Source organism: Lepidochelys kempii, chromosome 4 (genome assembly GCF_965140265.1).
Source record: "Lepidochelys kempii isolate rLepKem1 chromosome 4, rLepKem1.hap2, whole genome shotgun sequence".
NCBI classification, from domain to species: Eukaryota; Metazoa; Chordata; order Testudines; family Cheloniidae; genus Lepidochelys; species Lepidochelys kempii.
The window spans coordinates 108,219,027-108,234,889 of record NC_133259.1 but is presented as its reverse complement, the minus strand read 5'-3'; the positions used below and the strand labels follow the sequence as shown (position 1 = coordinate 108,234,889).

Genomic DNA, 15,863 nt, shown 5'->3' with positions numbered 1-15,863 from the left:
AACCTCTCAATATTTACATATGGCTGTCTCCCGTTAGGGACTGCATAAGCTAAAAAGTGGAGATTGTTTTATTTGGAGGATTTTCTGTGGTATTTGTCGTCATAGCACCTGAGCACAAGCACTAAGGAATTTGTTCTGACAGCTTCTTTGTAACATAAGGTAACATCTTCCTCTTTTTATCAATGCAGAACTGAGGCACAAAGAGCTAAGAGGTCTCATTTTAAGAGATGAGAGCTCCTGTAGCAAAAAAATCAGATGATATGTGACTCAGTTTACCAGAGTCCTCGTCTACTGCCTTAACCATAACACTAGCCTTCCTCTCTCTGAGCTCCCAAGAGTTCTTTGGATTTCCGTTCCCACCCTAACACACACCCAAAACCTGTGCTAGAACACCATGCAGGTTAATACTGCCTGAGGTATTATTTACTTGCCCTACTTTCCTCTCCACACTTTATATATGTAATCCCTCCCTGCTTTTTGTATTTGCATTGGCTTTTCTATAGTGCTCATTACCTTAATAACTAACAACCTCACAAACTTGCATTAATTTTAGTCTCAGAAAATCCTTGCGAGACAAGGAAGTGTTATTATTTTATAGATGAGGAACTAAGGCAAAGAGAGCTGGAAGCTAATTGCCCACGGTCATGCAGGGAAAACCAAAGATGAACATATCCTGGGTGTTCCTCTGGGAGAAGGGATGATCCTGCCTGAAGGTGATAAATTTCTGCGGCCTCATTGTGGCAGGTGCAGCTCATTAACTCCAGCCTGGAATAGGGTGAGTGGGGATCTTGGGGGAGAGTGGAAACTAGGAAGTTAGGATATAGGTCCTGGAGGAAACCCTATGGGTAGCCACCTTAGGGAAGAATTTTAGGCTCAGTTTTATGTTGTTATTGATCCAGACATATCAGTGAGTGAGGACAGACATAGGGACTGATTTTAAGCATCAGACCACAACTTTATTAAATACAGGGGATGGGCATTGCACCCTCTGTCACCCAGACTCTCATAGTAGGCTTTTTACGTGGTTCCAGTGTGGGAGTTGCAGGGCTCCTACCATACAACCCATAACTCGAGGGAGACTCTTCTCAATCTACCCCTCAGATTAGCTTTCTCTACTGAATCCTTTGCCCCCACTATCCCCAGGACACAGATAGAGGGAACTAAAAGCAGGGAAGGGACATGGGCCTGCCAAAGCCACAAGTTGTCTCCCTACTCCATGAGCACAAGGCCCATCAGCAAAATCCCATGTCTTTTACTTTGGGGAACTGGCCTTTTAACAGCACTAGTTCTGATCCTCCTTTGACACTGTTGACCATACTCTTCTTGAAATATTCTCCTCCCTTGGCTTCTGTGACTCTGTCCTATCCTGGTTCTCCTCCTACCTCTCTAATCAATCCTTCAGTGTGTCTTTTCATCCACCCTTATAGGTTTCTGCGGGGTTCCACAGGGCCCTGTCCTTGGTCCTTTTCTTTTCTCCCTGTACACCTTAGCTCTGGATAATCTCACTTGCAAGCAGAAATCAACCACCATCTGTATAGGGATGACTTCCAGAGCTACCTCTCTACTCAAGACCTGTCTCCTTCTGTTCAAAGTAAAATCTTGGCCTCTCTTGGCTTTTGGATATTTCACCATCAGCTCAAGCACAACATGGTTGAAATTGAGCTCTTAAACTTACCCCCCAAGTCATGCCTGCTGCCTCCTTTCTCAATCACTGTGGATGATAGCACCATTCTGTCTGTCACTCAAGCTTGTAACGTTGGTATCATCTTCGATTCAGTCCTCTCCCTAAGCCCTCTCATCCAGGCTATGTCTAAATCTTACCAAATCTTTTTGCAGAATATCTCTAAGATATGGCCTTTCCTATCCAGTGACACAGCTAACATGCTCCCTCATCGTGTGTCTTGATTTCTGCAATATCCTTTACTCTGGCCTTGACAAATGTAATCTTATCTGCTCGGATCCACTAAGGGTATATCTAAACTGCAGCTGGGACCATGTCTCCCAGCCCAGGTAGATACACTCGTACTAGCTTTACTCAAGCTAACACATTACAAATAGCAGTGCGGATATGTGGCATTTTGAGCTAGCTGCCTGAGTCAAAGCCTACCCAAACTCCTGGGTTCATGTTTGGGTGGCTAGTCCAAATTGCCACCCAGGCCACAACATCCACACTGCTATTTTTAATGTGCTAGCTCAAGTGAAACTACTGTGATTCTGTCTACCCAAGCCAGCAGACACTCAGGAGCTGCCAGCTGCAGTGTAGACATATCCTCAGAATGCTCTTGTGGCCTGTCGCTTTAGACACCTGAACCCTTTGCATCCCTCCATTGGCTTCCCCTTCAAATATAAGCTACTTGTCTCATTTTCAAGGCCTTTCATGATCTATTACAGCCTACCTACCATGTCTAATTCACTATCGAGAGATTGACTCTTGCATCCAGTCAACCCATGGTTCCAGCCTCCATTATCCCACTTGTTAATTTTTCAAACAAGTCCATTTGCGCTTTCTTCTATGGTAGGCTGCTGGTGTGCTGAAACTATTGCCTATCATGCAGACCAATATTGTCTCATTGTTTCCTTATACTCCCCTGGTGGTGTGTCTGCATTCATCTGCTGTCTCTTTTCTTATACTTCAGTTGTGAACCAGGGACCATCTTTTTGTTCTGTGTTTGTGCAGCGAGCACAACAAGGTCAAGGTCCATGACTAGGGTTATGACAATACAAGTATTAAATAATAAAATAACAAGAACATCTTGGAGTCTGTGTGCTCTACTGGGCACAGGGTAGGAGCTCAGCTTGGGCACGCCCTCCCTCCAGGACAGAAGGAATTGTTAAGGACTGGAATTGTGTATGTAAGCAGATTTTAAAACTAAGCGATGGGTAAACTTGTGTCTGGTCAAGTACTGACAAGTTAGGGTGCTTATCAAAAGCTTATTCAGCCTCACTCCCAAAGGGACTTGCAAAGACTATGCAATCCTGTAAAAGCAGGATCTCCTCTACCTAATTTTGATCCAGCCAATCCAGAAATAGCACGAGGAAACTGTTCTTTGCCGTATTTTGGTTCTTCTGGTCCTGGCAATACAGTGAGTGCAGAGGCGTGCACCTTTTAATCACAGCTATCCAAAGTTTTCCAACTCCCAAATGATATTAATTTGGAGGGAATGTTCAGATTTTTATTTTTCATCTGCTCCACCTTGTTCATCCCTAATTAAAACCATGAGGGAGTTTGTGGAATCTCCATCATTGGAGATTTTTCAGAGCAGGTTAGACAAACATCGGTCAGGGATGCTCTAGATAATACTTAGTCCTGCATTGTGTGCAGGGGCCTGGATTAGAAGACCTCTTCAGTCCTCCGATTCTATGATAGTAACCCTCTACACTATTCTGTTACCCTTCTGTTTCATCACCTTCCACATCATATCACATCAGAATTTGTACTCCATGGCACATCTTCTGTCGTTAGTGGCAGCACTCCTGAGTGGCATGCTTATAGAACAACACAAGGTCTTATCAGGGAACGACCTTGTTACTGCCTAAGAAGTCCTTTTCTGTCTAGCAGGATCTACAGGGGACTAAACCACTGGCTTCTGTGTACACTATTTGCATTCTGTGTTATCAAAATCATATTAACCTTGAAAAGCTGGTCACTATGCAGGGCCAAAACAATCTTCTTGCATTGGATCTATCAATGGCATTTTCTCTAGGCCAGGGGTTCTCAAACTTCATTGCACTGTGACCCCCTTCTGACAACCAAAATTACTTCACGACCCCAGGAAGCCTGAGCCCACCTGAGCCCCACTACTCCGGGTGAGGGGGGCCAAAGCCTGATCCTCACCGCTCTGGGTAGAGGGGCCAAAGCTGAAGCACAAGGGCTTCAGCCCCAGTCAGGGGGCCTGCAACCTGAGCTCTGCTCCCCAGAGCTGAAGCCCTCGGGCTTTGGCTTCAGCCCTGGGCCCCAGCAAGTCTAAGCCAGCCCTGGTGATCCCATTCAAAGGCAGTCCCGACCCACTTTGCGGTCCCGACCCACAGTTTGAGAACCACTGCTCTAGGCTGTATCATGCACTCCTAATAGAGGCAAAAATCCCATTTTGAACTAAAAATACTCGTGACTTTTATCTGAATAAGGACTGCAAATAGTCTTAGTCTTATTACAATATGTTAATTTGGTATTATATACATTAATTATTGTAAGAACAAACCCTGCACTGTTTGAACATATGTTACTAATGCATTTTCATTGAATTCAAAAAGAACATACTGTTGAGACACAGGAGACCACAACACTGGATGGATGGCTAAGTACCACCCACCAGTTAAATCCCCATTTTAATTTATTATTTCTTTATTATTTCTGGTATTGGAAGTTTGAAGACTCCTAAATAGATCTGAGATTTTAATACGCAAAATTTCTGGAAGGTATTGAGAGAAGATTTGTTGTGCTGTGGAAGGTGCTATGGGAACTGTCTGCAGTAACTTTTGTTTATTACAGAATTATAATTGTACACTGTGTACAATGAATTTTCTCGCTATCATGGTAAAGTGTTCCTGTTTATTTACTGTCTGTTTAGAGTGAATATAAATGTGTTAAAGGAACGATTTTCTATGGTTTACAGCCTTATTCAGACCACACATGGCTGAAGGGACACAATTCTATTTTTAATTCTCATTTGTATCAAGATATATGAATAAAAATAATCCCATGTTTGCAGAATCTTTTCTTGAGAGTGATCTGTTTGTATATTTAAAAGGATTCTTTAGGTCCCTGTTCCTGCAGTCCTTGTGCAGGTAAAACACTGACTGAGGATGGCTGGAATTTTGCCTGAAAAAAGACTGCAGAGTGAGGTACTTTAATGTTTTAAGTAGAGCTACTTAATGCGATCTCTTTCCCACTAAATCTTGAGTATTATTCACTGCAGACAGAGCTTGACTTTTTAATGAAATACAGTTTCTCTTCAATGCCCAGGAATCATAACTAGTAGGATACATTAACATTTTGGCAGGTTGCAGAAGGGACAGATATAAAAGTCATCATTTGTTTGAGATTCATATCATGTACCTTAAAACATCTTAATTATACAAACAGAAGGGGTAGCTACTATGCACCCACCAGCATCCCATTGAACATCAAGGGTAAACAATTTAATAATGGCCCAGTGAATCCACTGTTATCTGTGACCTGAAAGGTTAGGGATCAAGTCCTAAGTTATATTTTTGGTGGCATGTAAACACAACCGTTGAATTGAACATTGAATGCTGGGAGGCAGTGTGCCCCCCTTCCTTCACAAATACTGCAATGATTTTCCTATATGCTAGAGAATTTAATGCAGCTACCTTAATTGAGTGCTTTTATAATGTAAAAAGCTTTTCTGAAAACTATTTTTGCCTTATAAAACATGTTCATTTTACTATAGTTCTTCATCATCCATTTGTTATTCGGAACCCAAATCACTCTCTTGTCCCCTTTCTACCCCTCCTTCCCACTTCTCCTGCACTTTAATGAAATGACTTGCCTGGTAACATGTGAAACTAATGTCCTGAGGACTGGTGGAAGTTGCTTGATTACTGTACAGAGGAAATGTTACACCGTAGTTGGCTTCCTCAAATGGAATGGGATGATCTAACAAGAAGTTGTCTCATTTTTTGTATTGTTTACACCGGGATCGGCAACCTTTGGCACACGGCCATCAGGGAAATCCGCTGGTGAGCCAGGAAGGTTTGTTTACCTGCAGCATCCGCAGGTTTGGCCAATCGCAGCTCCCACTGGCCACGGTTCACTGTTCCAGGTCAATAGGCACTGCGGGAAGCGGCAGCCAGCACATCCCTCGGCCGTGCTGCTTCCCACAGCCCCCATTGGCCTGGAGCGGCAAACCGCAGCCAGTGGGAGCTGCAATCAGCCGAACCTGTGGACGCTGTAGGTAAACAAACCATCCCAGCCCGCCAGTGGATTTTCCTGACGGGCCATGTGCCAAAGATTGCTGATCCCTGGTTTATACTATATGAGCTGCTGATGCACATAGCTACATATAATACAGGAATGATGATTTTAGGTGTATACCACACCTATTTCTTTATAGTTAGCTAATCAATGTATTCTTTTGAATAATCCGATATACATAAAAACAATCCAAGAAAATTTAACTGCAAACTAACTGAAGGTCTCAAATGTGGGGTTAGGAGGAGAGTAGGGCTCAGCAGCCCTGGGCGAAATCCCTTCCGGTTTATGTCTTATGTTACTGAAATCTCATGCTTAAGGGTTTCACAGTTGGTCATCTGCAGGAGTCAGGAAGGAATTTTTTTCTCCAGTGTATTCTCAGATTTTTTTGGTCTTCTTTCTGTGAAGCAGCAGAGAGGGCCACAGCTAGAGGTGGGACATTGGACAGGGTGGGATGGTTCTCTGAGATGGCATCCTGCTTTGGCTGGTTCTTGCTCACATTTAACTGATTGCAATATGTGGGGTTGGGAAAGAATTTTCCCCAAGGTCAGATGGGCAGTGACCTCCTCTGTGGGATGCAGGTCACTTGCTGGGATCATCGAGGTATAGCTCACTCAATCAATTCCCTGCCACTGCAGGGACCTCTGGCATTGATGCACCTCAGTCCCTCCCACGCTCTGTGTGTGGCACATAACAATTTAGTCTCCTGTGAGCTTTAATACTTGGTCTAATTTTAGTTGTTAGGTTTAGTGTGCTGGTGCTGTGTGGTGTTGGTGGCCTGTGATATGCAGGAAGTCAGACTAGATAATCTGGTGGCCCCTTCTTGCCTAAACCTCTCTGACTCTAAATACATGGACTGTTTTGGCGAGACTTTCAAAAGAGCTCAGCACCCAATCTCGCCCTTTGTTTAGGAGTTTACATCTGATAATCTGGATCAGTTTAAATGTATGCATGGTATCTGTAAATTATTGCACTAACAAGGCATCTTGAATACCTGAGGAGCAAAGAATTGACTTTAGTGTCAGTCCCACACAGAGAACTGCACAGGTCAACCCCTGCACCTGCACAGAGCCCAAATAAAACCAATGAACCTCCATGCAGCCCTTGTGGCTCTCTGAGTAGGATCAAAGTCTTTATTCTAAACTACTGGAAATTCCTAATACAGCTGAATGTTGTAATCCTAACCCAAGCAAATCTCTGTGCAGTTTTCTGCCCGAGTAAGGATTACACTATCAAATCACTATTTTTTCCTTTGTATACTGATATAATTTAAAAAGAATGAAAATATTCTTTCACAACAAAAATTGAAAGGGAGGCATGAATTTGTGTTGTACCTGATCTTCTAACATGCATAAGTATTTTATCTCTGACTAGAAGAATAAAGTTTCAGTAGACAGTCACTGATGAATAGTTCACTTTTTTAATACCAAACTACTGTTAAAAATAATAATTAGGACATTGAGTCTTCTGAATATACAAAATGTGAGTGTAAAGGGAAGCAAAATGACATTCTTTAGTATGTGCTTCTTGCAATGAAAATTTGGCTACATAACTGGCCTGACTTTTGTAAATGAGTGATGTTTCTGTTTGGGATTTTAAAAAGCAACTCTGCATTGGGCTAACTTGGCTCCCATTGAAATCAATGCCAGTTTTATCACTGGCTTTAATGGGAGCAGAGTTAGGTCAATGCTGGACACTTTTAAAAATTCCACCTGCCATGCACTGAAATAGGAACATATATCCCCAAATATGACTGACATATCGATCACTATCCTTCCTATATACTTTATAAGAATTACTTGAATCTTGCACGTTAACAATATGATAGCTCTAATGAAGAATACAATCAAGCATATTAGAACTGGGAACAGTGAGTTTAAGGAAATTATGTATGTGGATGTGGTTTATAACGGAGCCACTATTAACAATGTCCTCAAAGAATCTTGTGGTCTCATTCATACATTTGAACCTCTGTTCAATGTGAAGTGCCCTAAGAAAAGAGAAACATCATGGGACAGATTCTGAGCTTATTGACATTAGTGCAAATCATAACTAATTCCATAGGAGTCAATAGAGTTACACTGATGTAAAACTGGTCTAACCAAAAGAAAAAGCAGGCCTTATATGCTATCTTCTCTCACAATCCCAATAGATCATATACTAAATTTATGGTGATAGCTGTTCACATGTTTGAATTTTTTTTTAATTAATGTAATTTATATTCCTCGTGGTTCAAGGAGAATTATGAGCAGAGATATGAGAGGTAGAGAGTGGAGTTACAATCATGAAATTCTGATGAACTGCTATAAAAACCTCTGAAGGATAAACACATTATTAGCTCTCCATAACACCTCCTATTATTGATGAATGAATTCACTGGATTTGATACCTCTATATTTGTCCACATTAAAAGATGATATTAGTATATGTGGAGCCCCTTTGAGAAATATGTAGAAAAGAAGTTTCTCAATTCAGGAAAGCCTACATGCTATGGGTGAGAGCTTTGCCATTAACTTCAGTGGGGTCAGGATTTCACTCTATGTTCTTAAAATCATTTGGAACTGAGAATGCACAGTGCTTTGCAGTAACAAGCCCTATATGGCTGTAACATTTGTTTCATGTATTTTACCAACATCATATGAAGCAAGAGTAAAAAAGGGTGAGTTCTGTTATATTGGTCTAGATTGGAGAATGCCTATTAGTGAAAATATGGAAGATAGGATGTTCATAGTTTCTTTCTTCTGTTGCTTTAACTTGCTAAAGCATGTGGGAAAAGCTACCTTTTACAAACCAGGATAACTTATAACTGATACTACAGTTTTATACTGATTGGAATAAAAAACTAGACAGTTAGACAATCATCAGGCAGTTCTACTCTTCTTAAATGTTTTGTTCTTCCTTTTGAATGTTCCTGCTTGCTGTGGGTTTCAACAGTGGTAACCCCTTTACTTGGGTTTACTACCCCTTTACCTTCTAGTTTTTTATTTAAAATAAAACTAATTGGGAGTTTTGGTTGCTACTAATTAAGGTTTTACATAAAAGTGAAAAGCAACAGCCATTGCCAGGTAGCTCCATGGAAATCTTCCACTCTCCAGCATTTTAGGAAGAGATGAACAAGGAGAACTGAATAGAAAAGAAGTGGGGAGGGAACAGTAGAAGGAAAGGGGGGGGGAAATAAACACTAAAGGAAAATCTGAGGTTCAAGAAAAAACATTAGTCATAAGTGATTGTGTACTTTCATTTCACTGAAATATGGGGAAGATTGAGAAATTACTGAACATCACTGGAAACTATTTCACTGAATAAAGAGGATGAAAAAAGACCTGGAATAGGGAAAGAAATCCCACTGACGTTAATGGGATTTCACCCTCTTACACTAGATTTGAATTTGGCCCACACATTTAAACTACCTCCTACACAAATTCCTATTGTGTAAGATCTTGGGGGGAGGGGACAAAGAGTAGCAAAGATATAGCTGCATTAAAGCTTACAAGGAGATGACATGCTGAGAAAATCCTGATTTTCAAAGATACTCAGATTGTGTATCACAACTATATGCTGACACCTTGTAAATACCTCCTCTTTTTGATTACTGTCATACATGCCTGTGAACACTTCTATTCATTAAGATACTTACAATTCTCTACAGAACTTTATACAACAGTTTATTAATATGAACAATGGGCTGATAATCCAATTTAGAAATTCACAAGCGCAGTTCTCTGTAAATGCTAGCAATGCTAATTATGTCTGCAAAGTACTCACCTCCCTGTGGAAAGAACTGAGAATAAATCTCTTTGAAGGTCTCTTCATTAACAATCCCACTGGGACACTCCTAAGGAAAGTCACAGACAAGACATATGAATAAACTGTCCTTTACCTCAGTGCAAACAAATCAGTTGTTCATGAGATCATACAACCAAATGATAAAGCTGATATAGGTGAATCTGGGATATTAAAATACTGAAAAAACAAAATCTGATTCTTGCATTTTAAAACAAATATTAATAATTTATCACTTTAAAGCCACTTTTTAATGAACTTCCCATGGGATGAGGGTTCCTTCTATGCCACACCTAAACTTCCGTATCTTCACAGAGCTGGGTGACTGACACAAGCTGCACTAAGCTCTGCTGCAGTCCTTCCTCTATGGAGCTGTCAATGTAACCTTTGGCCATAGGCTACCTCACAGCTGTAGACAGCTCTCATGCTGAATAGAAGCCAGCTACACAGCACTGAGGCAATATTTCCTTCAGACTGCACCTCAAGGATAAAGGATGTGGCCACTGAACTCAAAAGAACACAGCACAGAAGAGGAAAATCAAGCCCTGAAGATCCTCCTGTCCCATTATTCCTTGTGTGTGAACCAAGTTAGAGAGGGAAACAAGAGGACTAGAAGGCAGATTAGAAGGAAGGCAAACTAGGCAAGGTGAAAAAGAAAAATAGAATGGTGATTTTATAAAAATGCTCACTGGAGACAAGAAATAGAAGGTAGATGGTGTTATCTATTGGCTAGTGCAGGCAACTTAGATCCGAGAGATCTGTGTTCAATTCCTCACTTTGCCAGTGACTCAGTGGCTGACCTTGGCAATTCACTTAACTTCTTTGTGCCTTAGTTTCTCCACCTATAAAATGAGGCTAAGAAAACTGATCCACATTGCTAAGATGTTTAAGATCCTTGGATGGAAAGCACTATACAAACACACAGTATTTTTATTAAACCGAAAGGAAAGAAAAGCAAAACTTTGACATTAACACATTTAATTTTTATTTATTCATGTGCCTACAATTTGGAGTGATGGGACATTAGGAATTCATAGACCTAGACTCAGGAAAGGGGACATGTGAGGTATTGGAGGATGAGATGAAGGTCATGAACAACATGGTTTTTCCTGTGGGCTCATAAAAATCAAAATGGAGAACACTGAATGCATTCATAGTTCTAACAATCCATCCTAGATAGCAAATACAAGTTCAACGATAGCAAATAGGAGTCTGTAAGCTGATTTCTCTCCCTTTTCTTTCGTTTATAGAGCAAGACATCCAGAGTAAGCCCTTTTCACTGAATGTGCAATCTGCTCTCTTTTTGGTAGGTCACAAGAGGCATAGTAAATATTAGCAACTCCAGTTACATCAGTCCTTAGGTTAGGCTAGACAGAAGTGTCAGGAATAAAACTGCCGTTTATGACAGCATAAAACTTTACATGTTAACTGTTACAAATAATGCTGTCACAGAGAAGATGATTCAAATGTACCCTGGAAAAACTTGTCTGAATTATATTTTATGTTAGCGCAATTATAAGTTAGCAACTGCCATGCAGCTTGGGTTTTGTGACATGAGTCAATTACCATAGATAACAGGATTTGTCCATGCGTTCTCTAAAACTGTGATACTTTTCTTTGACACTTAATGAATTAACGTATTAACACACCGGTTGAAAGAAATACTGTTTGAAAAACAATCCATTTTCATGGAATTGTTTAGCAGTAGAGCCAGTAATGACCACTTGGGTCACCTAATCTGACCCTCTTAATTTTGCTGGGCTCTTCACTACATCATTTCCATTAATGTCTTATTGCTTCTGTCTTTGGATATCTGCAGTAATGGCATCTTAAGCATAGCCATTCTACTGGCCAGTTGTTCTTGTTAAAAACTTTCCCTGTCAGGTCTAGCCTAAATATTCCTTTCCTTAGCTTAAGGCCACTTCTCCTTGTTCTAACATTCCCTGAGATCGTGGACAGTTCTGTTCCTTCTTTAAATATCTTTATCTTAAAAATATTTATAGACAAAGATCATGTGCCCCCCGAGTCCTCTCTTTTCTAGACTTATAAATTTAGCTCTGTTGTGTTAAGGGGGTGTCTTTGACCCACCAAGGGATAAGTATTAAGAAGACCCTTGTTTACTGTTACAACATTGAATATGTCTGTGCCATATTATCGCTGGTTTATTCCCATTGTAACAACCACAATTAAAAATCTTTTAAACCTTTTATTAAACACACACAGAAGGGGAAGGAAAACAGCAAAGCATTTGAAACTTAAGAAGTAAATAAGCCTTTCATCTGAACGATTTCCTATATTCTGTTTCCCTTTAGCTCTAAGGACTTTTTTTTATCAGAGAAAGCCTCTGTTTGATAGTCTTTTCAAATTGAATGAATGATGGTATTAACTGTTCCTTTTGGGGATAAAAGAAAGTTCATTCAAATGGTCTTGAGCTGTGGTCATTGAAGTCAAATCCTGTTTTCTTTAAAAGAAAACAAGATAAACTCACACAAAAGGGGAGACAAAAGAATAGCAGACATAGAAAATACAGCTTCTGTCTCCGACAATCACTCTCAATTGTGAAATTACAGGTACAGTTCATGGTCTTATCAGACACTCCTAAACCTGGCAAACTTTTACCAGTGTCAGGCCGTCTAAGGCATTGCTTTCAGCTGGTCTTTCTGGGCACAGGCTCACAGCAGTGTTGTAAAAGGGGGAGTTGTCTTGTCCAACTAAGGCAGGCTCTTTTTAGCCAGAAGGCAAAAAGAGAAAGACAGAAAAGAGGAGAAATAAGGAGAGGAAAGAAAATGACACATGAACAAGGGCATAACAGTAGGCACCTCAGGTTCACATTTTAGATGTTGTTCAGGAGCTAGCCGGAGCTGGCGGAGGTGCTGATGCCATTAAGCTTCCCTCTCTATGGCTTTGTCTGGTTAGCACATCTTTCAGGATCAGGATAATAAAGGCCCAGTGGTGTTGTCATGGATCCTGGGGCCCCTAGAAGTGATAAGGATAATGGGAGCCATGATGATGAACTTGCTCCTTCCAGCCCACCCATCCCATTGGCCCTTTCAGTGGCTCCCAGATAAACAATATCAAGAATGATGGCAACCTCAGCCCAATGAAATTAATGAAGCCAAAAGCACTTCAGTGAGACATTACTTCCCATTTCTAGAATCTTTCAACTTGTTGCTAACCTAAAAAATCCAATTAGTACCAGTCTATTTATCTCCAACTTTTGTTTACTTTTATAAATGATGGTATATGATTGGCTGAGTTGGACTTTGTACCTTGGATAATTTAACACAATGGCTCTCTCCATCTCTCCTCACATGCGTTATTCACAAACCCTTGAATAATTTTGTTTACCCTGTTTTGTTTCAGGAATCTGTTCATGTCCATTTACTTAGAAGCTGTGCATGTTTAATTTGTTTCATCTTGTCCCTCTGTGTCTGTTTTCATTTTCACTGAAAACTTGAATTTAGTATATACTATTATCCCAAAATATAATGGAGAAACACCTGTATATGCCTTTTATTCTGATTCTTCAAATAAAAAAAATGAATTGGTTTCTTAGGGCCCAACCAACTCCTAATAAAGGCAATGCATGTTTTTCTAATGGAAAAACAGCTGTAATGGGAGCTGGATAAGATGTTTAGTCTGATACTTATAGGATGAGAGTTTAACAATGAACTTCCTTCTAATATCACAGATCAGACAAAAACTGGATCTGTCATTCCAGATAAACGATTAGTTATCAGCTTTCCAGCACACATTAGCCCAGAGATACTTGCTGAAGCTCAATCTAGGACCTTATAAGCCACAGAAGGCTCTTAGAGACTTGTAGAGTCCAAAGATCTGAATGTGGCTCCTATCAGGTGGAACACACTCTCTATGTTGCACTGATATAGATGGGGAACACTGATCAAATTCACCTGAAGAACCAGGTTCCCTACCATCCACCTAAGCAGCCGGGGCGGGGGGCGGAATGTGTAGTTGAAAGTAGTAAAGTGAGAGAGGAAAGAAATCTCCTTCTCAGAAGGCAGAAAGAAGTGAGGAACAGGACGGGAGAGAGGAGGAACAGTCCCTCCCTCCCATCAACCAGGTAGGTGTGAGAGGAAACGAAGAGTGGGAGAGGGGTGATAGTGTTGAATGGAGTATATGAAAGTCACAGATAGACACATGCTGACATTCTGACATTGGTTTGTGCGATTTGTGAGCAAGCATCATCATGTACTGATGCAGAGCTGCAATGTCATGACTAAAACATTGCACCACCATATGGACACTGCACATCAAGTATTTTCCGGTTCTCTTTGAATCTTTTTGGCTTTATAATTGCTAAAAGTCACATGTAGCTGTTCTAACCAATGGGGAATCATGAAGGGGCTAATCATTAGTCATCTTTCTGTAGAAAATTCTTTAGGTGTTGGTATAAGTTATGAGGAGCAGAAGAGAGGAGAATAGGGGAAAAAAACTAGAGCAAAATGATGATTAAGCTGCTTTTCAGCCAAGTGAAAGAAATCGATTTACTTAATTAATTCAGAACCACGTGGAAGAGTGTCACTAGAACTAATCTCCACAAAGTGCTGAAAGAGCTCAAACGAAACTTAAACTTAAAGGGCAAACTATGTTAAACAAAAGTAGATATTGCTCTGTGAATTATGCTCCATGGATCTTTGTTCTGATTATCCTTGTAAGACAGTCCATTCAACACACTATCTGACACTTTACAGCAATGAGGGAGGAATGGAACTTCACCATTTGCAAAAGCCGTCCCGTTCACATTGGCTTTCCTATGCATACTTGTCCTGTATGGGGTATAAATCTCAAACAGTTGAAATAAAATAAAATAAACTATGAAAGAATGTGCCAAAAGAAAAAATAATTATTCCAATATTGTATTACTTTATCAAAATATTTCATGTCGATGAGAAAATGTTTCACTGAATAGTCAGCTAAGAATCCAGGATGAGAAGAAAGGAGAAGGTTGTTATAAAGGACATGAGAGGCGAAAAAAAAGAACCAAAAGATAGAAATAAAACCTGTACCTTTTGCGAGAGATTTTTTTACAATTCAAGAGTGAAAACCAGCTCTAGAATATAGTATTTAGGGCTTGATCCTGATACAATTGAAATGAATAAGAGCATTACCACTTACTTCAGTGCAAGCAGGACTGGACTCTAAGCAGGTTACCAAAGAATGCTTAACTCTTGAGTCTTAACACAGAGCAAAAAGCCAAGCATGTCTGTCTCTATTTCTTTATTAGTCTTTCTCCCCTCACCCTCTATCCATCCCTGAACTGCAGTGCCTCCCTTCTTTTGTATCAAATTAGAAGTCTGCTCCAGTTCCCCCATACCTTATCTGCATTCCTTTTTGATCACTGCTACTGCATAGTTCCCTCCAGCTCTCCAAAAACCACTAACACAGTACTTGCCCATCTTTAAAAAAGGGAAGAAGGAGGATCCTGGGAACTACAGGCCAGTCAGCCTCACCTCAGTCCCTGGAAAAATCATGAAGCAGGTCCTCAAGGAATCAATTCTGAAGCACTTAGAGGAGAGGAAAGTGATCAGGAACAGTCAGCATGGATTCACCAAGGGCAAGTCATGCCTGACTAATCTAATTGCCTTCTATGACGAGATAACTGGCGCTGTGGTTGAGGGGAAAGCGGTGGACGTGTTGTTCCTTGACTTTAGCAAAGCTTTTGACACAGTCTCCCACAGTATTCTTGCCAGCAAGTTAAAGAAGTATGGGCTGGATGAATGGACTATAAGGTGGATAGAAAGTTGGCTAGATTGTCGGGCTCAACGGGTAGTGATCAATGGCTCCATGTCTAGTTGGCAGCCGGTATCAAGTAGAGTGCCCCAAGGGTCGGTCCTCGGGCCGGTTTTCTTCAATATCTTCATAAATGGTCTAGAGGATGGTGTGGATTGCACCCTCAGCAAGTTTGCAGATGACACTAAACTGGGAGGAGAGGTAGATACGCTGGAAGGTAGGGATAGGATACAGAGGGACCGAGACAAATTGGAGGATTGGGCCAAAAGAAATCTGATGAGGTTCAACAAGGACAAGTGCAGAGTCCTGCACTTAGGACGGAAGAATCCCATGCACCGCTACAGACTAGGGACCGAATGGCTCGGCAGCAGTTCTGCAGAAAAGGACCTAGGCG

At 40.8% G+C, this 15,863-nt stretch overlaps 1 protein-coding gene across 11 annotated transcripts in view; it reads right to left on the bottom strand.

Moving 5' to 3' along the window:
- Positions 1–15,863, bottom strand: part of KCNIP4 (potassium voltage-gated channel interacting protein 4) — an 862,256-nt gene that overhangs the window by 27,015 nt on the left and 819,378 nt on the right. For all 11 annotated transcript variants that reach the window (XR_012158704.1, XR_012158707.1, XR_012158706.1 and 8 more), the window contains one exon: positions 9,698–9,767. Coding sequence is in view for 6 of the 11 variants with exons in the window: in XM_073342395.1 (XP_073198496.1) it covers positions 9,698–9,767 (70 nt within the window). In the remaining 5 variants the exon portion in view is untranslated. The remainder of the gene's footprint in view (positions 1–9,697; positions 9,768–15,863) is intronic.